The 22,728-nt window shown below is 46.8% G+C and overlaps 1 protein-coding gene across 1 annotated transcript in view; it reads right to left on the reverse strand.

The window, feature by feature from the left end:
- Nucleotides 1-19,945, reverse strand: part of LOC130162191 (myosin-4-like) — a 23,966-nt gene extending 4,021 nt beyond the window's left edge. The window contains exons 1-38 of the mRNA XM_056365788.1: nucleotides 19,736-19,945; nucleotides 18,150-18,377; nucleotides 17,774-17,917; nucleotides 16,619-16,775; nucleotides 16,499-16,526; nucleotides 16,248-16,376; nucleotides 16,075-16,198; nucleotides 15,920-15,983; nucleotides 15,738-15,836; nucleotides 15,553-15,656; nucleotides 15,320-15,458; nucleotides 15,042-15,160; nucleotides 14,026-14,175; nucleotides 13,768-13,938; nucleotides 13,365-13,680; nucleotides 13,180-13,277; nucleotides 13,014-13,101; nucleotides 12,814-12,931; nucleotides 12,600-12,723; nucleotides 11,993-12,129; nucleotides 11,599-11,854; nucleotides 11,262-11,504; nucleotides 10,994-11,170; nucleotides 10,767-10,912; nucleotides 9,966-10,056; nucleotides 9,504-9,893; nucleotides 9,292-9,418; nucleotides 9,080-9,198; nucleotides 8,791-8,987; nucleotides 8,526-8,709; nucleotides 8,293-8,458; nucleotides 8,031-8,155; nucleotides 7,638-7,946; nucleotides 7,349-7,552; nucleotides 6,932-7,057; nucleotides 6,616-6,786; nucleotides 6,298-6,498; nucleotides 4,411-4,542 (exon numbers count right to left, since the gene is read on the reverse strand). Coding sequence (XP_056221763.1) covers nucleotides 4,411-4,542; nucleotides 6,298-6,498; nucleotides 6,616-6,786; nucleotides 6,932-7,057; nucleotides 7,349-7,552; nucleotides 7,638-7,946; nucleotides 8,031-8,155; nucleotides 8,293-8,458; nucleotides 8,526-8,709; nucleotides 8,791-8,987; nucleotides 9,080-9,198; nucleotides 9,292-9,418; nucleotides 9,504-9,893; nucleotides 9,966-10,056; nucleotides 10,767-10,912; nucleotides 10,994-11,170; nucleotides 11,262-11,504; nucleotides 11,599-11,854; nucleotides 11,993-12,129; nucleotides 12,600-12,723; nucleotides 12,814-12,931; nucleotides 13,014-13,101; nucleotides 13,180-13,277; nucleotides 13,365-13,680; nucleotides 13,768-13,938; nucleotides 14,026-14,175; nucleotides 15,042-15,160; nucleotides 15,320-15,458; nucleotides 15,553-15,656; nucleotides 15,738-15,836; nucleotides 15,920-15,983; nucleotides 16,075-16,198; nucleotides 16,248-16,376; nucleotides 16,499-16,526; nucleotides 16,619-16,775; nucleotides 17,774-17,917; nucleotides 18,150-18,377; nucleotides 19,736-19,801 — 5,967 coding nt within the window. The 5' untranslated portion in view covers nucleotides 19,802-19,945. The remainder of the gene's footprint in view (nucleotides 1-4,410; nucleotides 4,543-6,297; nucleotides 6,499-6,615; nucleotides 6,787-6,931; nucleotides 7,058-7,348; nucleotides 7,553-7,637; nucleotides 7,947-8,030; nucleotides 8,156-8,292; nucleotides 8,459-8,525; nucleotides 8,710-8,790; nucleotides 8,988-9,079; nucleotides 9,199-9,291; nucleotides 9,419-9,503; nucleotides 9,894-9,965; nucleotides 10,057-10,766; nucleotides 10,913-10,993; nucleotides 11,171-11,261; nucleotides 11,505-11,598; nucleotides 11,855-11,992; nucleotides 12,130-12,599; nucleotides 12,724-12,813; nucleotides 12,932-13,013; nucleotides 13,102-13,179; nucleotides 13,278-13,364; nucleotides 13,681-13,767; nucleotides 13,939-14,025; nucleotides 14,176-15,041; nucleotides 15,161-15,319; nucleotides 15,459-15,552; nucleotides 15,657-15,737; nucleotides 15,837-15,919; nucleotides 15,984-16,074; nucleotides 16,199-16,247; nucleotides 16,377-16,498; nucleotides 16,527-16,618; nucleotides 16,776-17,773; nucleotides 17,918-18,149; nucleotides 18,378-19,735) is intronic.
- Nucleotides 19,946-22,728: the final 2,783 nt, after the last annotated feature.

Genomic DNA, 22,728 nt, shown 5'->3' on the forward strand with positions numbered 1-22,728 from the left:
AGAGGAGAGAGGAAGAGGAGAGGAGGAGGGAGGAGAGAGAGGAGAGGAGAGGAGAGGAGGAGAGAGGAAGAGGAGGAGAGGAGGTGAGAGGAGAGAGGAGAGAGGAGGAGAGAGGAGAGGAGGAGAGAGGAGGAGGAGAGGAGAGGAGGAGAGAGAGGAGAGAGAGGTGAGGAGGAGGAGAGGTGAGGAGAGGAGAGGAAGGAGAGGAGGAGGAGAGGAGAGGAGAGAGAGAGGAGGAGAGAGAGGAGAGGAGAGGAGAGAGTGAGGAGGAGAGAGAGAGAGGAGAGGAAGAGAGGAGAGGAGAGAGAGGAGAGGAGAGGAAAGGAGAGGAGGAGGAGAGGAGAAGGAGAGGAGAGGAGAGAAGAGAGGAGAGAGGAGAGAGAGGAGAGGAGAGAGGAGGAGAGGAGAGTGAGGAGGAGAGAGGAGAGGAGAGGTGAGGAGGAGAAGAGAGGAGAGAGGAGAGAGAGGAGAGGAGAGAGGTGAGGAGAGAGAGGAGAGAGGAGGAGAGGAGAGGAGAGGAGAGGAGGAGGAGAGGAGAGAGGTGGAGAGGAGAGGAGAGGAGGGAGAGAGAGGAGAGAGAGAGAGGAGGAGAGAGGAGAGAGGAGAGGAGAGAGAGAGAGGAGAGGAGGAAGGAGAGGAGAGAAGAGGAGAGGAGGAGGAGAGGAGAGAGGAGAGGGAGAGGAGAGGAGGAGAAGAGGAGAGGAGAGGAAGGAGAGGAGAGAGAGAGAGAGGAGGAGAGGTGAGGAGGAGAGGAGAGGAGAGAGAGAGAGAGGTGAGGAGGAGAGAGAAGAGAGGAGAGAGGAGAGGAGAGAGGAGAGGAGAGGAAGAGAGAGGAGGAAGAGGAGAGAGGAGAGGAGAAGAGAGAGGAGAGAGAGGAGAGGAAGAGGAGAGGAGAGGAGGAGAGGAAGAGGAGAGGAGAGAGGAGAGAGAGAGAGAGGAGAGAGAGAGAGAGGAGAGAGAGAGAGGAGAGGAGAGGAGAGGAGAGGAGGAAGGAGAGGAGAGGAGAGGAAGAGAGGAGAGGAGAGAGAGAGAGAGAGGAGAGGAGAGAAGAGGAGAGAGGAGAGAGAGAGGAGAGAGGAGAGAGAGGAGAGGAGAGGAGAGAGGAGAGAGAGAGAAGAGAGAGAGGAGAGGAGAGAGAGGAGAAGGAGAGGAGAGAGGAGAGAAGAGGAGAGGAGAGGAGAGAGGTGAGGAGAGAGAGAGGAGAGGAGAGAGAGGAGAGTGAGGAGGAGAGAGAAGAGGAGAGAGAGGAGAAGAGAGAGAGGAGAGGAGAGAGAGGAGAGGAGAGGAGAGGTGAAGAGGAGAGAGGAGAGGAGAGGAGAGAGAGAGAGAGGAGAGGAGAGGTGAGGAGGAGAAGAGAGGAGAAGAGAGAGAGAGGAGGAGAGGAGAGGAAGAGGAGAGGAGAGAGAGGAGAGAGGAGAGAGAGGAGGAGAGAGAGAGGAGAGAGAGAGAGAGGAGAGAGAGAGGAGAGGAGAGGAAAGGAGAGAGAGAGAGGAGAGGAGGAGGAGAGAAGAGGAGGAGGGAGAGGAGGAGAGGAGAGGAGAGAGGAGAGAGGAGAGGAGGAGAGAGGAGAGGAGGAGAGAAGAGGTGAGGAGGAGAGGAGAGGAGGAGAGGAGAGGAGAGAGGAGGAGAGGAGGAGAGGAGAGGAGAGAGGAGGAGAGGAGGAGGAGAGGAGAGGAGAGGAGAGGAGAGAGGAGAGGAGGAGAGAGGAGAGAGGAGAGGAGGAGAGGAGAGGAGAGAGGAGGAGAGGAGGAGAGAGGAGAGGAGAGGAGAGGAGAGAGGAGAGGAGGAGAGGAGAGGAGAGGTGGAGAGGAGGAGAGAGGAGAGGAGAGAGAGGAGAGGAGGAGAGAAGAGGTGAGGAGGAGAGGAGAGGAGAGGAGAGGAGGAGAGGAGAGGAGGAGGAGGAGAGGTGAGGAGGAGAGGAGAGGAGGAGAGGAGGAGAGGAGGAGAGAGGAGAGGAGGAGAGAGGAGAGGAGGAGAGAGGAGAGGAGAGGTGAGGAGGAGAGGAGAGGAGAGGAGGAGAGGAGAGGAGAGGAGGAGAGAGGAGAGGAGGAGGAGGAGAGGTGAGGAGGAGAGGAGGAGAGGAGAGGTGAGGAGGAGAGGAGAGGAGAGGAGGAGAGAGGAGAGGAGGAGGAGGAGAGGTGAGGAGGAGAGGAGAGGTGAGGAGGAGAGGAGAGGAGGAGAGGAGAGGTGAGGAGGAGGAGGAGAGAGGAGAGGAGGAGAGGAGAGGAGAGAGGAGGAGAGGAGAGGAGGAGAGAGGAGAGGAGGAGAGAAGAGGTGAGGAGGAGAGGAGAGGAGAGGAGGAGAGGAGAGGAGGAGAGGAGAGGTGAGGAGGAGAGGAGGAGAGGAGAGGAGGAGAGGAGGAGAGGAGGAGAGAGGAGAGGAGAGGTGAGGAGGAGAGGAGAGGAGAGGAGAGAGAGGAGAGGAGGAGGAGGAGAGGAGGAGGAGGAGAGGTGGGAGGAGAGGAGAGGAGGAGAGGAGGAGAGGAGGAGAGGGGAGGAGAGAGGAGAGAGGAGAGGTGAGGAGGAGGAGGAGAGGAGGAGAGGAGAGGTGAGGAGGAGAGGAGAGGAGAGAGAGAGAGGAGAGGTGAGGAGGAGAGGAGAGGAGGAGAGGAGGAGAGGAGGAGAGGTGAGGAGGAGAGAGAGAGGAGAGGAGAGGAGAGAGGAGAGGAGGAGGAGGGAGGAGAGGAGAGGTGAGGAGGAGAGGAGAGGAGAGGAGGAGAGGAGAGGAGGAGAGGTGAGGAGGAGAGGAAGAGAGGAGAGGAGAGGAGAGAAGAGAGGAGAGAGGAGAGGAGGAGGTGAGGAGGAGAGGAGAGAGGAGAGGAGAGGAGGAGAGGAGAGAGAGGAGAGGAGGAGAGGAGGAGAGGAGGAGAGAGAGGAGAGGAGAGGTGAGGAGAGAGAGGAGGAGAGAGGAGAGGAGAGAGGAGAGGAGAGGAGAGGAGAGAGGAGAGGAGAGGAGGAGGAGAGGAGAGGAGAGGAGAGAGGAGGAGAGAGGAGAGGAGAGAGGAGAGAGGAGAGGAGAGGAGAGAGGAGAGGAGAGAGGAGAGGAGAGAGGAGGAGGAGAGGAGAGAGGAGAGGAGAGGAGAGGAGGAGAGAGGAGAGAGAGGAGAGGAGAGGTGAGGAGGAGAGAGGAGAGGAGAGGAGAGAGGAGAGGAGAGGAGAGGAGAGGAGAGGAGGGAGAGGGAGGAGAGGAGGAGAGGAGAGGTGAGGAGGAGAGAGGAGAGGAGAGGAGAGGAGAGGAGAGAGGAGAGGAGAGGAGAGGAGAGGAGAGAGGAGAGGAGAGAGGAGGAGAGAGGAGAGGAGGAGAGGAGAGGAGAGGAGAGGAGAGAGGAGAGGAGAGAGGAGAGGAGAGAGGAGAGGAGAGGAGAGAGGAGAGGAGAGGAGAGAGGAGGAGAGAGGAGAGGAGAGGAGAGGAGAGGTGAGGAGGAGGAGGAGAGGAGAGGAGAGGAGAGGAGAGGAGAGGAGGAGAGGAGAGAGGAGAGGAGAGGAGAGGTGAGGAGGAGAGAGGAGAGGAGAGAGGAGAGGAGAGGAGAGAGAGGAGAGGAGAGGAGAGGAGGTGAGGAGGAGAGAGGAGAGGAGAGGAGAGGAGAGGAGAGGAGAGGAGGAGAGGAGGAGAGGAGAGGAGAGGAGAGGTGAGGGGAGGAGAGAGAGAGGAGAGGAGAGGAGAGGAGAGAGGAGAGGAGAGGAGAGAGAGGTGAGGAGGAGAGAGGAGAGGAGAGGAGAGGTGAGGAGGAGAGAGGAGAGGAGAGGAGGAGAGGAGAGGAAAGGAGAGGAGAGAGGAGGAGAGGAGAGGAGAGGTGAGGAGGAGAGAGGAGGAGAGGAGGAGAGGAGAGGAGAGAGGAGGAGAGGAGAGGAAAGAAAAAAGTAAAGAAAAGAAAAAAATGAAAAGAAAAGAAGGAAAAAGGAAAGAAAGAAAGGAAAAGAAAGGAAGGACATGAGATTAGATGAAATACATTAAAGTATAAAAACAATCTGCCTGAACCTGAACCACCTAGATCTAGTCTACGAAGCCAGGGATCGGCCCAGGCCAGGTGAGTCCACAGGGAGGTGGAACTCAGAGCTCCCCTCCCAGGTCCGGCTCCAGGAGGACGTCCCGGTTTCCACAATCTGGGGACGAGGTGACGCAGACTCGCAGATCGCCTTTAATCCGGATACAAAACTTTAAATTGGATCCAGTTATTTCAGTGTCTGATCGACTCAGCGTGGTCTCAGTCACAGAGACCACCAGACGCGTGTGAACTGCCTGCAACCGCTTTTGCAATTCGCAACTACTACTTGTAATTTCTGCTGTGGACAAATCTACAGAAAGCACGCTGGGAAAAACTGCTAACGGGCGGTTTTCATTTTAATCTGTCGCAACAATCGAAATGCTAATATTACATATTAAATAAACTAAACGACGAATGAACGTTACCTTTCCCAATTCCCTGCTTTTGGTTCTCAGCTTGTTGACCTGGGACTCGGCGATGTCGGCGCGCTCCTGGGCCTCCTCCAGCTCGTGCTGCACCTTCCTGAGCTTAGCCAGATGAGCGTTGGCCTGCTCCTCCTGCAGAAATAACAACAGAATAAGCCACAGTATCGTCCTGATAAAACAACAACAACGCCCCAGTCTGAAGAGAAGATCTTACAGCTTCTTCATTCTGCCGTTTGTACGCCTTGACTTTGAGCTGCAGCTTGTCCACCAGGTCCTGCAGCCTCACGACGGTCTTCTTGTCCTCCTCCGTCTGGTAGGTGAGCTCCTTGACTCTCCTCTCGTATTTACGGATTCCCTTGACGGTGTCAGTGGCTCGTCTCTGCTCATTCTCCACCTCGGCCTCCAGTTCACGCACCTATGACAGAAATCACAACCCCCGCCCCCCCCACCCCACACAAGCCCTGAAATCAGCTGTGGTCATCGTCGGTCTCAGTAACGCCACACAAAGGTCAGATGACTGAGCGGGATACCCGAGCTTCCAGTTTCTGGAGCTGCTTCTTGCCGCCCTTCAGAGCCATGTTCTCAGCCTCGTCCAGACGGTGCTGCAGATCCTTGATGGACACCTCCAGGTTCTTCCTCATCCTCTCCAGGTGGCTGCTGGTGTCCTGCTCTTTCTTCAGCTCCTCTGCCATCATGGCCGCCTGGATTTACACAGCAAGTGAGAGGAGGAGAGGAGAGGAGGAGAGAGGAGAGGAGAGGAGAGAGGAGGAGAGAGAGGAGAGGAGAGGAGAGAGGAGAGGAGAGAGGAGAGAGGAGAGAGAGAGGAGAGGAGAGGAGAGAGAGAGAGAGAGGAGGAGAGGAGAGGAGAGGAGGAGGAGAGGAGGAGAGAGGAGAGAGAGAGAGAGAGAGGAGAGGAGGAGAGGAGAGAGGAGGAGAGGAGAGGAGAGGAGAGAGAGAGAGGAGGAGGAGAGGAGAGGAGAGAGGAGAGGAGAGAGGAGAGGAGAGGAAAGGAGAGGAGAGAGGAGGAGAGGAGAGGAGAGAGGAGGAGGAGAGGAGAGGAGAGAGAGAGAGGAGGAGAGAGAGAGAGAGGAGAGGAGGAGGAGGAGAGGAGAGGAAAGAAAAAAGTAAAGAAAAGAAAAAAATGAAAAGAAAAGAAGGAAAAAGGAAAGAAAGAAAGGAAAAGAAAGGAAGGACATGAGATTAGATGAAATACATTAAAGTATAAAAACAATCTGCCTGAACCTGAACCACCTAGATCTAGTCTACGAAGCCAGGGATCGGCCCAGGCCAGGTGAGTCCACAGGGAGGTGGAACTCAGAGCTCCCCTCCCAGGTCCGGCTCCAGGAGGACGTCCCGGTTTCCACAATCTGGGGACGAGGTGACGCAGACTCGCAGATCGCCTTTAATCCGGATACAAAACTTTAAATTGGATCCAGTTATTTCAGTGTCTGATCGACTCAGCGTGGTCTCAGTCACAGAGACCACCAGACGCGTGTGAACTGCCTGCAACCGCTTTTGCAATTCGCAACTACTACTTGTAATTTCTGCTGTGGACAAATCTACAGAAAGCACGCTGGGAAAAACTGCTAACGGGCGGTTTTCATTTTAATCTGTCGCAACAATCGAAATGCTAATATTACATATTAAATAAACTAAACGACGAATGAACGTTACCTTTCCAATTCCCTGCTTTTGGTTCTCAGCTTGTTGACCTGGGACTCGGCGATGTCGGCGCGCTCCTGGGCCTCCTCCAGCTCGTGCTGCACCTTCCTGAGCTTAGCCAGATGAGCGTTGGCCTGCTCCTCCTGCAGAAATAACAACAGAATAAGCCACAGTATCGTCCTGATAAAACAACAACAACGCCCCAGTCTGAAGAGAAGATCTTACAGCTTCTTCATTCTGCCGTTTGTACGCCTTGACTTTGAGCTGCAGCTTGTCCACCAGGTCCTGCAGCCTCACGACGGTCTTCTTGTCCTCCTCCGTCTGGTAGGTGAGCTCCTTGACTCTCCTCTCGTATTTACGGATTCCCTTGACGGTGTCAGTGGCTCGTCTCTGCTCATTCTCCACCTCGGCCTCCAGTTCACGCACCTATGACAGAAATCACAACCCCCGCCCCCCCCCCACCCCACACAAGCCCTGAAATCAGCTGTGGTCATCGTCGGTCTCAGTAACGCCACACAAAGGTCAGATGACTGAGCGGGATACCCGAGCTTCCAGTTTCTGGAGCTGCTTCTTGCCGCCCTTCAGAGCCATGTTCTCAGCCTCGTCCAGACGGTGCTGCAGATCCTTGATGGACACCTCCAGGTTCTTCCTCATCCTCTCCAGGTGGCTGCTGGTGTCCTGCTCTTTCTTCAGCTCCTCTGCCATCATGGCCGCCTGGATTTACACAGCAAGTTAAGCTGATGTTTAATTTATTATTGTCATTACAAAATAGAAATGAATGATCATAATCCAGGACGTGATAACACCAGAGTCTGTTAATTGCTGGAGATAATTAGAGGTAAAGATTTTTTGTATTTACATCAGTGATGGCTTTTTTGGCCTTTTCCTCTGCGTTGCGCGCCTCTTGCACTGCATCCTCCACCTCGCCCTGCAGCTGGCTGACATCTGCATCCAGCTTCCTCTTGGAGTTGAGAAGACTTGTGTTCTGCAGCCGAATCACAGATGAAATAATAATATAAACTTCATCAGCTCTTGTTTTGGTCTCCACCGACTCCAGAGAAAGGTGTCTGACTCTTCAGCTGCTAAACGCTCCACAATGTTCACCAGCTGGTCGCTAACTTTGATAAGTAGAGAAGATGTGAACCAAATCAGTAAAGCTGCAGTAGTAATTCATCAGTTTCTCTTTATTATTATCCGATCAACTCCTTGTAGATATTTCGTTATTATTTCTTGATACAGAACGATTCAAATCTTACGTCATACACCTTAAAGTCACCTGAGAGTGCAGCAGCCCCAGTCTCTCGCAGGCGTCAGTCAGTTCCTGCTCAGCTAGCTTGCGGCTTCTCTCCGACTGTTCCAGAGCAGCTCTGAGCTCCTCCACCTCCGCCTGCATCAGGCTGCTCCTGCGCTCCACCATGGCCACCTGCTCCTTCAGGTCGTCCTGGCTGCGCAGAGCCTCGTCCAGGTGGAGGGTTTGGTCCTGCGGGGTGGGGGAAGAGGTGACGGTGAGTCATTTACACAAAGTGGGTTTTAAAAGCTGTTCTAAGATATTAACAATATGTCACTTTGAGGTGGGCCTGCATGTTCCTCAGCTGCTTCTGCACTTCAGCGGCCTGCCGGTTGGCGTGGCTCAGCTGGATCTCCATCTCGTTGAGATCGGCCTCCATCTTCTTCCTGATTCTCATGGCGTCGTTCTTGCTGCGTATCTCGGCGTCCAGGGCCGACTGCATGTTCTCCGCGACGCGCTGGTGGTTGCGTTTCATCTGCTCGAGCTCCTCCTCCCTCTCGGCCAGCCGGCGATCCACCTCTCCTTTCACCTGAGTGAGCTCCAGCTGAATACGGAGAATTTTGGATTCCTCGTGCTCCAGAGAAGCCTGGACACAGATTAAGATTCATAAAAAATGATTAAAAAATCTGATTGTAAGAAGAATTTAACATCTTATGTCACACAGAATTACTTCAGCCTCCTCCAGAGAAGTCTGGATCTCTGTTTTCTCAGTCTCAGTTTGTTTCTTTGTCTTCTCCAGCTCATGGATGGCTTTACCATTCTCTCCAAGTTCTTCACTCAGATCCGAGATTTCCTCTAAAAATTACAAAAACATATATATATATATAATTATTCTTCTCATGATGTCAAATATAACACACATCGTTGTAAAATCATGTTCGAGGCTGAACCGTCCTATTAACCGAGCAGTGTGACTGCAGTGATATACACACGTTGCAGGTTTTTATTCTCTCGTTTGAGGACCTCCAGATGCTCCAGAGCTTCCTCGTAAGAGTTCTTCATTTTGAAGAGCTCAGTGTTGAGGGAGCGCGACTCCTTCAGCGATCCCTCCAGCTCGGCCTGACTCTCCTCGAACTTCTGCTTCCACTCGGACACAATCTGAGGAAGACAAGGCGAGTTCATTAACACAGCAGGCGACTCAGGTTAACGCTGCTGTCTTTGTTACCTTATCAAAACTCCTCTGCTTTTTATCCAGGCTGGCGGCCTGAGCGTTCGCCCTCTCCACATCCGTCATGAGATCCTCCACCTCTCCTTGCAGCCTCTGCTTTGTCTTCTCCAAAGACGAGCACTTGGCGTTGGCGGCCTCCATGGCCTCCTCGGCTTCCTGTAAACGTTGGGCGAGCTTTTTCCTGCGAATCATACATTGAAAACATGAACAACAGTTTGTCATTTATTACATTTAAAATATCTGAAGAAGTAAATATTCTCACTTGGCCTCTTCCAGTTCATCGTTGCGCTGGATGGCATCGGTCTCATATTTGGTTCTCCACTGGGCGACCTCGCCGTTGGCCTTGGACATGGCCCTCTGCAGCTCGGCCTTGGCCTCCTGCTCCTCCTCAAACTGCTCCCTCAGCAGATCACAGTCGTGACGGGCGGATTGGAGAGCATGGGCGAGGGCGCTCTTAGCCTGACGGAGAAACAGACGTACAGACCTGAAGGTTAAGACGAGGAAAGAGCTCCTGCATGTAACTTCCTGTTAAACCACAACTCGGTCAGTACCTTCGACTCTTCCTCCACCTGCCTTTTCAGTTCCTCCATCTGCTGAGTGAAGGCGAGTTTAGCCCTCGACATCTGAGAGAGAATCGCCTCCTTCTCCTCAAGGAGACGACAAAACTCACCTGGTTCGAGAGACGTTAGAAAATAAATTAGAAAAAGACAGAAGCGTTCGCCTCAGTCAGTTGAAGAAGATGCACGGTCTCTCAGGTGCATACCGTTCTCACTCTGAAGTCTTGCCCTTTGAGCATTTATTTCAGTGATCAGACGAGAGTTCTCATCATGCTTCGTCCTGTATTCACTCAGCTGGTCTTCCAGAGAGTGGCACAGCTTCTCAAAACTGATCTGATATCAGTAAGAAATGACATTAACGAAGCCGTTCACTGTGACATTTCGATTAAATGTACTTACTACGCTGGTGTTTTCTCACCTTCGCCTTGGCTGTGACCTCTATGTTTCCGGAGAGGTCGTCAATCTCCATCTTGCACTCGCTCTTCTCCTTCTCCAGCTTCTGTTTGACTCTCTGCAGGTTGTCGAGCTGCTCCCCCAGCTCGGCCACGCTGTCAGCGTGTTTCTTCCTCAACGCCGCGGCGGTGGCCTCGTGGTGGAGCGTCGACTCTTCCAGGTCTCGTCTCAGTTTCTGAAACTCGGCCTCCCGCTTCTTGTTCATCTCTATCTGTGTGGCGGTGGCTCCTCCGGCCTCCTCCAGCCTCTCGCTGATCTCCTCCAGCTCCCTGGACAGATCGGACCTCTGCTTTTCCACTTTGGCTCTCGCGACGCGCTCCGACTCCATCTCCTCCTCCAGCTCTTCGATGCGAGCCTAGGCAAACCGACCGTCAACAGGTCAATCAAAGGTCAGCCTTCGTTTAAATTTCTACCTTTCTTCAAGTACCTGAAGCTCCTTGATCTTCTTCTGAGACTGCACAGCCACGTTCTGCTCATCTTCAATTTTGGCGACAAGATGGCTGAAGTCAAGGTCTTTCCTGTCACGCCGAACCAAACCATGTGATTAGACACTGTATTAATTACTTATCATTACTTTTAAGCACGGCACACTTTTATTTATTTATTTTTCTTTCATTAAATTTGGAAAAAACATCGATTTTACACCGTATCAGTATTATTATATCTTCATTTGTAGTATGTTTGATACAAACTTTACAGCCAAGCTCTTCCAGAGGTTTTCTTTTATAAAAACAGCTTTAATTATTTACAACTGAACGGAAATTGAACATTTCACCTTAGATACTACAGAGGGTTATACTATAGTTTTTAGTCGGGGGGGGGGGGGTTCGTATCATTGATATTCCACCCTTCAAATAAGATGTCACCCATATATACAGCATCACATCTACAAAGAGTGTTGACTCCAAATACATTATTAATATGTTTATGAAATGTTTATGTAATAAAAACTTTACAATATTTATCCCACCACAACTTTCTCTTTTAGACGAACTAGTTGAATTTCTCTTTTATTTAACTTTTACTCTCAGACTTAGACCGGAGAATGCCATTATATACATTCTGGAAATAATCTTATTATATTTACATGATGTGGATTTGGACGTTGAGAAGCAGCATTTTCATGATCTACGTCTCTCTCCTGTTTCCTGTTTTTTTCCCTTCAAGGTTTTAAAACTCAGGAATTCGCCGCTTTGTGAACAAGTGTATATATAATAATTACACATACTTCTTTAGGCGTTCCTCCAGCTGTTGCTTGTCGTTTTCCAAATCCATCATGGATTCCTGGGTTAGTTTCAGATCTCCTTCCAGCTTCCTTTTCGCCCTCTCCACATCCATCCGGGACTTCTTCTCTTGTTCCAGAGAGCCCTCAAGCTAACACATGCACATGTTGTCAGCAAAAAAAAAATCCCTCAAGCCACACGGAGCTATGATTTTCAAAAGGTAAAGACCTACATCATCCACTTGTTGCTCCAGCTTGACCTTAGCTTTGGTCAGAGAGTTGACTTTGTCCTCCTCCGCCTGCAGGTCATCCAGTGTCTGCTGGTGGGCCTCCTGCAGGGCCAGCTTCTCCTTGGATAACTTGGCCACGTTGTCATCCAGAGCAGACATCTCTTCGGTCAGATTCTTCACCTGAATGTGGAAGAAGAGGTTTTGCAGGGAGCGTGGGAACCGTGAGTAAATGTGTTTGGTACGGCGGTCGGGGGTCGGGGGTTGGGGTTACCTTGTTTTCAGTGGCGTGTTTTTCCCTCTCCACTTTAGCCAGAGTGAGCTCCAAGTCATCGATGTCTTTCTTCAGCTCGGAGCACTCATCCTCCAGCTTCCTTTTCTTGGCGGTCAGCTCGGCGTTGACCTCCTCCTCGTCCTCGAGTCGCTCGCTCAGTTCTTTGGCTTTGGCCTCGAGCGAGATCTTGTTCTTTATCAGTCCTTCACACCTCTCCTCAGCATCTGCCAGACTCTCGCTTTCCTGTTCGACGAGAAACACAATATTCCTTTATGTAGCACGCAGGACTCTTTACATTTGACCTGCTCTAACAGTCATATGAGTTTTCTCCACTCACTGATTGAATCTGCAGACACAAGTCATTCTTCTCCTGAAGCAGAGAAACCATTTTGGCTTCCAGCTCCTTCCTCTTAGTCTCAGCTTTGGCTAAATCCTCCTTACACTTGGTGAAGTCCACCTTCATGATGGCCATCTCCTTCTCAGTCTCAGCACTCCTCAGGAGCGGCTTGATCTTGAAGTAGAGCTTCATCCACGGCCAGTGTTTTACATTCATGAAAGAGCGGATGTTGTACTGGACAATGTAAATGGATTCTCTGGAAAGCGATGGGAGTCATTTTCTTAGTTCTTTGGTTCAACATGTTTCAGAAAACATGCAACGTATAAAGACCCGACAGCCTTTGATGTACATGTGTCTGAGTATCTATGGTCATATCTACAGTAAGTCCGGTTACCTCCTCTCCATCATTTTCTGAAACTCCTTCCTTCTGAGAAAGCCGCGACACAAGGCTTGAGTAATGGTGATGAGAGAAGCCAGTTTTTCATCCCTCATTTCTTCTAGTAAACCCAAGAGTCCTGCTTTGAAGAACACCTTCAGAAAATACAGGTGTGGGTGTGCCATCCATAAAACAATTGGTACCTCTAATAATAATAATAATAATAATAATAACTTTATTTATATAGCAGTTTTCTCCTAACAAACCAGATAAAAGAGAAGTCCAAAATACCTGAGCATAATAAAAAAAAGAGTAGAACAGCATAAATAAAAAACATCTCAAATCAACATTATATAAAGATCTGACAGTGAGTGAAAAGAGCCAATAAAATATGTAAAAACAAAAGTATCTAGTATCAGATTTTTAGTATAAACGGTTCAGTATGTAAACAAACTAGGTAATACAAGGTGTCATCTGCAAAAGTGTTGCCCTGAGAGGAAGCAGCAAACACACACCTGAGCAGCAGGTGTGTGTTTTGACGAATGTTGGAAACATTTCTACTTCGAAGGTTTCAGATGCTGTTTGAAACGTGCCGAGGCCTTTAGTCACATTAACTCTAACTTACCTTGGTGTGCCCGAACTTGTACTGGGTGTGATCTACATCGATGGACCCCAGGAGCTTCTCAGCAGCCTTCTTGTTGTCGATGAACTGTCCCTCGGGAATCACACTAGCATTTAGTACTTTGTACCTACAAGAAAAAATTAAATAAGAGATGAAACTAAAGTTGTTTTCTAATTTCTCAAAGAGCATGTCTTTACTTTGTTTTTTTATTTTTTACCTCTGCTTGAAATCCCCGTACAGAATCCGACTGGGGAAGCCCTTCCTGCAGATCCTGATTCCTTCCAGCACGCCATTACATCGCAGCTGATGGATGACCAGATGGTGCTCCATTATCCCTAAAGAGTCGGCGGAGCGACGTTAAAAACGGAGCTGACCGAGAGACCTTTAAAGTCTGATAAGGAGCGTTTTGTGACGTACCTGGAGTTTTAGTTTCATTTGGAATCAGACACCTGACAAAGTGAGGATGGGTGCTCTTCAGATTCGTCATCAGCTTTCCCAGGTTCTCCTGTGAGGGATCATCACTGTCACTGCTTTGCTAACTAAAAATCACACAAACACTGGCTGTGTGTTTTCTGTAAGTTACCCTGAAGAGCGCCGACACAGTCTGGAAGGACGAGCCTTTCTTCTTTGATGCTTTCTTAGCGGCAGGGCCAGCTCCGCCACTTCCTCCACCGGGGTTTTCTAAAAGAATTTAAATGTGTTAATCTCCATTATAAGGCTGAAGACCTTTCAACTGGACTGAACTGGTTATAACCCAGCAGTTCTCACCATCAGATGAAGAGTAGGTAGAATAGAGGAAGGCTAACAGCTTGAGGCCGGCTTTCTGGTACAGCTGGACCACAGTCTCATTCAGCGGGTCCTTGTTCTTGTCCAGCCAGCCCGTGATGCTGTAGTCTACGGTGCCAGCGTAGTGCACCAGGGAGAAGTGAGCCTCAGCCTTGCCTTTGACAGGCTTGGGCTTCTGGAAGTTGCTAGATTTCCCCAGATGTTGGTCGTACAGCTTGTTTTTGAAGGTGGTGTCTGACGCCTTGGGGAACATACACTCCTCTTCAAGGATGGAGAAGATTCCCATCGGCTGTCGAGGATGGTCAGAAAATGTGTAAAGTAAAAAGTAATTATGCTTTTTTTTCCTTTATAACTGTGTGTGATATGATGTTTGAATAAAACCCACCTTTTCAATGAGCTCTATACAAGCAGCCAGGTCCATCCCGAAGTCAATGAACTCCCACTCGATTCCCTCTTTCTTATACTCCTCCTGCTCCAGCACGAACATGTGATGGTTGAAAAACTGTTGCAGTTTCTCGTTGGTGAAGTTGATGCACAGCTGCTCCAGACTGTTGTACTGCAAAAGCAAACCATCTCAGGTATAACAGCGACACTCATTATAGAAATACCAGCAGAAAACACACACTGCTCAGTGCTCGCTTACATCAAAGATCTCAAACCCAGCGATGTCCAGGACTCCGATGAAGAACTGTCTGGGCTGCTTGGTGTCCAGCATCTGATTGATGCGGAGGACCATCCACATAAACATCTTCTCATAGACGGATTTGGCCAGAGCGCCGATGGAGTTGTAGACCTGCACAGAGGCATGCTCCGGTGAGAATTCAACACATTTAAAGAATAAAAATATGATGATGTGACTTATACCATGAACACCAGTGCTACACAACAAGGTGAAAAAAGTTATTATAGTGAATGTGTTAGCAAACTATTTAATCTTCTAATGTTAGAAGTCATTTAGAGCTGAGTAAATCTTAAAAGTAAGAAGATTAATAAGATTAATGAGGTACATTACATAAACTATTATAAGGAATAATATATGATGAGGGTCTGAGGATCCTGTTGGAATCGCTCCACAAAAATCTATCGCTTTTTTCAGGGTCTAATGTGCTTGAAACTATAGAATTTCCCCTCGTCCTATGTTTCACCTACATGTACGAAATTCAGGAGACACATGTAACATGCCAAGACATACAAAAAAGCCTCTTGTGCTCATACCGTAAACCCAACAGGAAGTCAGCCATTCTGAATTTAATCTACAATTTTCAAGCCATTTTTGCCATTTACAGGCGGTGTACTTTAATGTACTTTAATCAACTCCTCCCAGGGAATTGATCAGACCAAAGTTGGTCAGAAAATGACCTCGATGATGCCTCATTAACGGCAAATTTGTGTTTGGCCATGAAACAGGAAGTTATTATATATCACATATAGGCTGTTGATGACGCTGAAGACATCTGCATGCTGACATGAAGCCAGTGACAATGTGACAATCATCATTTGATTTACACGAAACGTTCACGCCCTGGTTTACACTTCACAGCAACATTATGCGTGTTGGCTCCTCCCCAGCAACACCGAGGGTGTGCAACAGGGCGAGGGCGAGGGCGAGGGCCTGCTCGATGCTTTTATTCATAATGGTTTACTGGCACACAAATGTACCTGCTGAACAGTCTGCCCTTTGGTCACATACTCATTCCCAACCTTCACTCTGGGGTAACACAGTGCTTTCAGCAGGTCTGCAGAGTTCAGACCCATCAGGTACGCTGATTTGTCAGCCACTGCTCAAACACAAAGATGAAAGAAGAGAAATACAGAGCAGAACGTGACGAAAGGGAAGAAAAGATAAAAAAAAGTAAAGATTTACAGACGATTGTCGCAGACGGTAAAGAAAAGAAAAATCAAAAAGATTAAGGCAGACTTTCATGGATCACAGTTACCCTCTGTTCCATCTGGCTCCGCCTGCTCCTCTCTCTGCTTCTGCTTGAACTTCATATTCCCATAATGCATCACAGCACCTGTCAGCTTGTAGATGCCAATCCTCTCCTCTCCAGTGAAGCCGAGGACCTCGATAGCGCTCTGAAAGCACACACCGCCGCCGACGTATGAACATGTGTGTGTGTGTGTGTGTGAGCAGAGATGAGACAGAAAACTGAAAGATGTGAACTCTTACATGAGTGGCCATGAGCTCGTCACTGTCGTTGATACTGGCCACACTGATCTCCCCTTGGCTGATGAACGGGAAGTCGAAGGGGTTGGTGGTGATGAGGAGCGTCTCTGGGAGGAAAAATATAAAAACACTGTGAGTAAAAACTTTACTTACAGACAGGTGACAGGTGTGTTTCTCCCAGGTGTTACCTATGAGCTCGGGCTTCTTGTTGGACATGATCTGGTAGAAAATATGGTAACTCCTCTCGGACGCCAGCTGAAACGTTACTCTGGATTTTTCCAACAAGTCTGACAAAAATAAAACAAGACTGACGTCAGCAAAAGACTCTAAAGGACTGAATATCACACGTCTCTGTTGTGCTCCAGCTCACAAGTTTCAATATCAGCCGAAGCCAGTTTCCCTGTCGTTCCAAAGTGGATTCTTATGAATTTGCCCTGAAAGAGGGAAAAAAAAAAGCACGATGCTTAATCCAGTGACTGAAAACGACAAATCATGTTATGGGTGTGAACAAAGTTTTTCACTCACAAAACGTGAAGAATTATCATTTCTGACGGTCTTGGCGTTTCCGAAAGCCTCCAGCAGAGGGTTAGCAGAGATGATCTGGTCCTCCAGGTTCCCCTGCAGCAGCCGAGAGACGACGTTACAGATTCTGACGATGAAGTGATGAAGTTTAAATGTGATGAAAGTGAATAAAAAACATTCTAATAATCACCTGTAATTTTCCAGAGGTGTTAGCATCTTTCTTCCTGTCCCCAGACCCTGCAATTGTTGCAAAGTACTGGATGACACGTTTGGTGTTGACGGTCTTTCCTGCACCGGATTCTCCGCTGCAGAGCGGGAAAAAAAACACACACACACACACACACACACACACCGCAGACGTCTCACTTCCTGTTCGGTTAAATGAGCATCGAAGATAAGTCGCAAACCCTTTGCAGCTTCAGCTTACGTGATCAGGATGGACTGGTTTTCTCGATCTAGATAAAAAACACAACACCATCAGCGACGTTAGAAAAGAGAGCATTATGGGAAACTGAGTACGACTACGTTAAGTACAGGTTCAGGTTACCAGTGAGCATGAACTGGTAGGCGTTGTCAGAGATGGAGAAGATGTGTGGTGGAGCCTCCTGGCGCTTTTTGCCCCTGTAGGCCACCACCACCTCCTGGTTGTAGACGGGGAGCCACTTATAAGGGTTCACAGTGACACAGAACAGCCCTGAGTAGGTCTGCAATAAAATACAATCAAATGCTTGGATTTGAAGCTTAAAAGATCAATCAATCAATCACTTTTATTTGCCCCCTGTGGGGCAGTTGGGTATGCAGCAGTGGGATGTACGCAGTGAGCTAACATGAAAACACAGGGCACATAAATACATCACCATGACCTGAAGATCTGTCTGTTTGTTTTGGCTAAAGTCTGAGGAGGGAACCACAATCAGACATCTTGGTTAAAAGCAGGTGAAAGTCCAGTTAACAAATAAAAGTGTTGTATTCATCTACAGACCATAAATCAAATGGAAAAGCTGAGGCGTGTCACTGAGTGAGTCTCCAGAACAGCTTCTACCTCGTCACAGATTCTCCGGGTCTGAGCACTTTACCGAAGCATGAACAACCAGAACATATTCCCTCCTGACGGTGGTGGAGAGTATTTGAAGCCAATATGTCTCGAAAGGGACTAAATGCAAGAATATGAAGCATTTTACATATTAAGGTGTGATGAGGATTCGTGCTGAAGTTTCCAGGAAAATCCAAATGATGGGGGCAAAATAACCTTATAATCCTTTCTTACTATGAAAATGAGCAGTTTACTGTGTGTGTAACTTTCTTTGCCTCAATAAAATATATTTGAAAAAATACTGAGGACCCTGTTAAACAACAGAGTTAATTTTTGGATTTGCTGAACTTCTAATATCTAACTAATATCAAACTTCCACTTTTTAAACTAATAACATTTTTATTGTTGACATCTTCATCTTGTGATTACAACATTTTCCCAAACACTGCAGCTGCATAAATATGAAAACAACAAGAGTTAATCTGCTGTTCTGACAACAGCATTACTGGTAGAGAAAAACCCCTAGTTTTGACCTGTGACCTTTAAACTGCAGAAAAAGATAATACATGATTGATCACAAACGTCATCGCAGTCCCTCCTCCATCTCTCTGATGTTGTTCTACACGCTTCCTGTCGGCAGCAGCTCCTCTGACACACAGCATCACTCACGTAGATCATCCACGCTGCGTAACGCTCTTTGAGGTTGTACAGCACGGCGGCCTCGTTCAGGTGTGTCATCATGGCCATGTCCTCGATCTTGTCGAACTTGGGCGGGTTCATGGGGAAGACTTGGTCATCCTTCACCGTGACGACCTGTGATGGCGAAGAGAGACGTGACCTTCATCAGCAGAACAGCACGGAGACCGCCGGCGAACACTTTGCCTGATGTGCGAGCGATTCTTAAACTGCAAGTGCAGCAATTCGACTTAGTGTTTTATATCAATTGTTTGTGCTTTGTGATATTTTATTTCCCTTAATAAAAACGTATGAAGTAACTGACTTAAATCTGTTTAATTAAAACGCCCTCGTGCACCTGGTCACTTACCTGCCCTGCCTCAGTTTTAACGGTTGCTTTGCCGCCGTCTTTACTTTGCAGCGAGCCTTTAACAAACAGCTCCTTCGGATCCACCACAAACACTGCAGCTTTGGCATCGAAGGGCCTGTTCTGGGCTTCGATTCTCTCTCGCTCAGGTCTCCTCAGGTACGGGGCAGCCTCCCCGAACACGCTCATGTCGCTGTCCGAACTCATGTCCAGGTCACACCCCTGAGGGGACTGAAAGACCCAGTGTTAAAAGAACAGTAACAGTGATATCGGTCATTCTTATCAGTATCAACTCCTACCTGTGCAAGGTACGGACGATCTGCTTACTTCTCCTGCAGACACCTGTCTCTGAGACTAGATGAGATGCTACCAGGAGAGTCGGTCTCTATCACATCCACACACAACGTTGAATCAGCACAATGCCCTCACCAGCAGGAGCCCCCGCTGAAAAATGTGGACAGCTTTGACCCTTCCTGCTTTTATAAGGTCCCCCTTGTTGCTTTAGCAGAGACGGCAAACACCTATATTTAGGTCAAAGCCTCTAATGAATGTGGGCGGAGAGAAGTGATTAGTTTTGGCATGTGATATCACGGAGATGTTGCTGAGCTTTTGTTATAAATCCGCGGCGGGGAGCAACTGCAGCTCAAGAAAAGAATGAAAGCAAAGGGTGAGGGTGACCTCAGCCAGAGACACACACTCCAGGCACGCAGAGACCAACACGGCGGTTTGTCGAGCATCTTGATCGCTGCGTTTCCGACGAAGATTACATTAAAACCATTCGGTCCTCATGATGTCTAAAACGTTGTGCTTAAAGTTATTCAAAGGAAACGTTGAAATAAATGTGCTTTCTTTCTGAGAGTGAGATGAGAAGTTTGAGATCCAGCTCACGTCTGATCTGGGGTCAGGTGGTGTGTTTGTTGTTTTGTTGTTTTAACAAGTAATTCCCCCGTTAAATTATCTTTTTTATACCTCTGCTTTTTGTATGGATTAAACTAATGAAGTGAAATTAATTATTAAGTTAAATTTAGAGGCGTTAGTAGAATTTAATTCTTTCTTCCCCCACTTTGGTCAGGCTAGCTGTTTCCCCCACACTTCCAGACTTTATGCTAAGCTAGGCTAAGCTAACCACAACCATCCTCATACTTCACATGAGAGTGAAATGATTCTTCTCATCGAATCCTCAGAGAGAAAGTAACTGCTACTGTTAAACTCTTATGTGAAGGTGTACAGAGTTATTTTAGACATGATTCTGTACATTAGATTTTCACACTGTATTTCGTCTATATAATTATACAGTATATTGACTATTGAAGTGTATTATTGGATATTGGTTTATCCTTCCAATAAACATGTATTCATATTGTATTGTTTGTCTTTTCTCCCTAATTTTACTTAATTTCTGTCTTGCTTTTTTTGGATTTACTGTCTGGCTGTTGTTATATTCTGTTTTTTAATGTGCTGAATTAACAAAGTTGTTTTTTATTATTATAAATCACTTTCAGGAAACATTATGCTTCAGAATCTGCTCTTCGTGTGTGTCACAGTGATTATTGGTGTATTTGGTATTATGGTGGTACATAAATACATACCTTTCGATACTGAAGTATGATCCATGAGCCTTGTGATTTGTTTGACAAGCTTATAAATAAAAGCATAGCTGATGAATCCCTCAATAGGAAATTCCGTCAGAGATTACAGTGGGCTAATGGTCGTGTCAGAGACTTGGAGCCCTCTTCTCTCTCCTGCCATCATCTCCCAGAGAATCAGCTCCGAGGGACACCGGAGGACAGCGGGGGTAAAAAACAAGACGCTGCAATATCACAAGAATATATGTAATAAGGAATAAGGTAAAAGAATGAAAACAATAGAAACATATTAAATACGGGAAACTGTGAGAGTAAAATCATTCAAAATAATACTTTACTATGTGATTTAGTAAGTCCAACATTAAAGAGTTTTAGAAGAGGTTTTTGTACAGGTACCCCAGAGAACCACCCAGCATCTGTTCACAAAGAACTAACACTTCACTCGGCATTAAACCATTAATTATTTTTTCTTGAGTTCTAATTATTATTATTATATCACATAGAATTATATATATTATTATATTGTTGAGACATTTTTAAAATTTGATATATTATGAAGAATATTGCACATAGCGGGAAATATATATTATCAAATATTAGCTCAAGCCTAGTTGGAGTGTTTATTGGTAAAACGTGTCTACATGCAGATAGATGCCGTCAGTGTGATGTTACAGGCCATAAACAAGGTGGCAGGACATTAAAATGAGTAAACATCTCCACCAACTTTGAGAGAACTGAGGTCTTCAAACTGTCAGTCATGTTTATATCTGCTGTCAGTGTCATGAGAGTAAGATTAGACGGCTGTAAACTGACAAGAGGGGTGCTAAATCATGAACAAGCATCCAATGAACCTATGACTCTCACTGCCTCCACCTTAAACATGGGCGACTTTAGGGAATTAATCAGGAGTGAGATATTCTTAGCGACTGTCCTCAAAAGGACAATGATAGTCAGTTCGGGGATAATGATGCAATGCAGATTATCACCGCAGCCACAAACTGCCTTTCACTTGCCTTTTTTATAACCACCATGTGTTTGTATTGATTAAATAACTGCTTCAGACATTTTGAACGTCACCTCCTCACGAGTCTCAGAAAGCCGAAGCGAATGCAGTGGATTGCAGCTAGAGTTCGTTCTAATCTTTAATGCAACAGATGGTAAAATCTCACGGCTTATGAGTTAATGTCAAGTCAAGTTCAAGTTGTCTAAATTAAGGGCTGCTAAGCAGAGGTCACTCAGTCTATTATCTGTCAGAGGTGCACTTTGATATCATTTGATGGACAGCTGTTAACATTCATTGCTGCCTGAGCTCATTAATTATCATTAAAAATATATTAAAGCAATACATTTAGGTAAACTGAACAGATTTTGATGTGTACATTTATTGTAGAAATTGCTGTTTTGTCAGTGTCAGCTGGACACTGGATGGTCTTTAGTGGTTTATCCTGGACAAATGCAAAAGAAGAAAACTGAACTTTAATTTTTTATAAGGAAATTAGACATTACATATATTGCAGCCACGTTGTGATAATCCTTAAGAAGCATTATATAGAAATGTATTTTTCCTTGCGAATGAAAAGGAGACCGCAGCGCCCTCAAGTGTCACTGCTGAGAAACAACAAGCATCATGGGCATTATGTGGAAACTTAAACTTCAATTAAACCGTTTAATCAACTGCTCATTTTGGTAGTTTTCAGTTAGTCAGAATAAATTGTTGTTTTAATTAAAAAAAAAAGAAAATCTGTATTGTTGTTGTATTTGTTGAGTAATGTTTGCACATAAACCTTTATTATATGAAAGAAATAGTTTTCTTTCCCTTATTAAATTTAATGCCTTCGTTAATGAATATCCACGTTCAAATAAAAAATATTGTGTAAATATTTAAATTTTTCCTGTCTGAGAGCTGTATCGGAAAACAAGTGATCGCCTGCTGACGCCACGATTTCCGCTTTTCAAAGTAAGAGCACGCAGTCTTTCTTTGTGCCGTTTTATTTCCTCAAATAATCAGCGACAAGTAACGTGCGTTACGTTAACGGCTGTAAGATATTATGTGACAGAAGTGTTGACATTTGTTTTTGTTAAGAAATGACATATTACAATTTTATTGTTCATTGATAATATGCAGGCTAGGCTAACGTTTACCACTAAACCGGAACCCGTTGCCAAGGTGACCGCGACCCTAGTGCCGGGCGCAAACCACTGTGGGCCCCCTGACTTCTGTATAGGCTGAAATTAGGATCAAAATGATTTTGAGCTTGTAATGTTTACAACTAATTCCAATGTTTGTAGTTGTAAATCAACCTTTGTAAACCGACCGGAGGCTCAAACACTTTTATAGGAGCACCTACCTGGAGATGAGCTGCCACAGATCCGTTTGACTAGTTTGTATGGCGGCTAGGAGCTCACTCACTTCAGACAGGAAATACAACTGCTCACTTCTCAGACCCATGGCAAACTGTTAGCTAACATATTGTTTACGCATAGTTTCAACAGAAAGACCGGAAGTGTGATTTCAATTAAGTTATTTTAACACGATGCCAGCTGCTGTTAACACTGCTTACCTTGTAGTATGAGAAACATTCAACCAAGATGGCGTCCTGCACGGAACGCACCTCAAAACTACGGTGTCCCGCAGCGGTGAAACACCAAAAACAGATTCACCTCGGAATATACATCGCAACTGGCTTATTTAAGCTACTGCCCTACACATGCATAACTGTATGTATACATGTATGTACAGTATATGCATGTATGTGCAAGTGCTTAGTACCAGTATATTTGTATGTATAAGTGAAGTATTCAGTTTTGTCTAAGCAGCTTCTCATAGAATTGACTAAAACTGAGTGACACACTGATATTGTGGATAATAGCAAACTGAGAAATAGATTTATTGAGCACAGAATAGATTTCAGTTTGCTCAGGTGACGGTGTTATTTACTCAAAATATTTTTTCTTCAAAATATAATTTGTGTGTTTGCAAAATGTAATTGTCTGTG

The sequence above is a fragment of the Seriola aureovittata genome, chromosome 21 (genome assembly GCF_021018895.1).
Source record: "Seriola aureovittata isolate HTS-2021-v1 ecotype China chromosome 21, ASM2101889v1, whole genome shotgun sequence".
NCBI lineage: Eukaryota > Metazoa > Chordata > Actinopteri > Carangiformes > Carangidae > Seriola > Seriola aureovittata.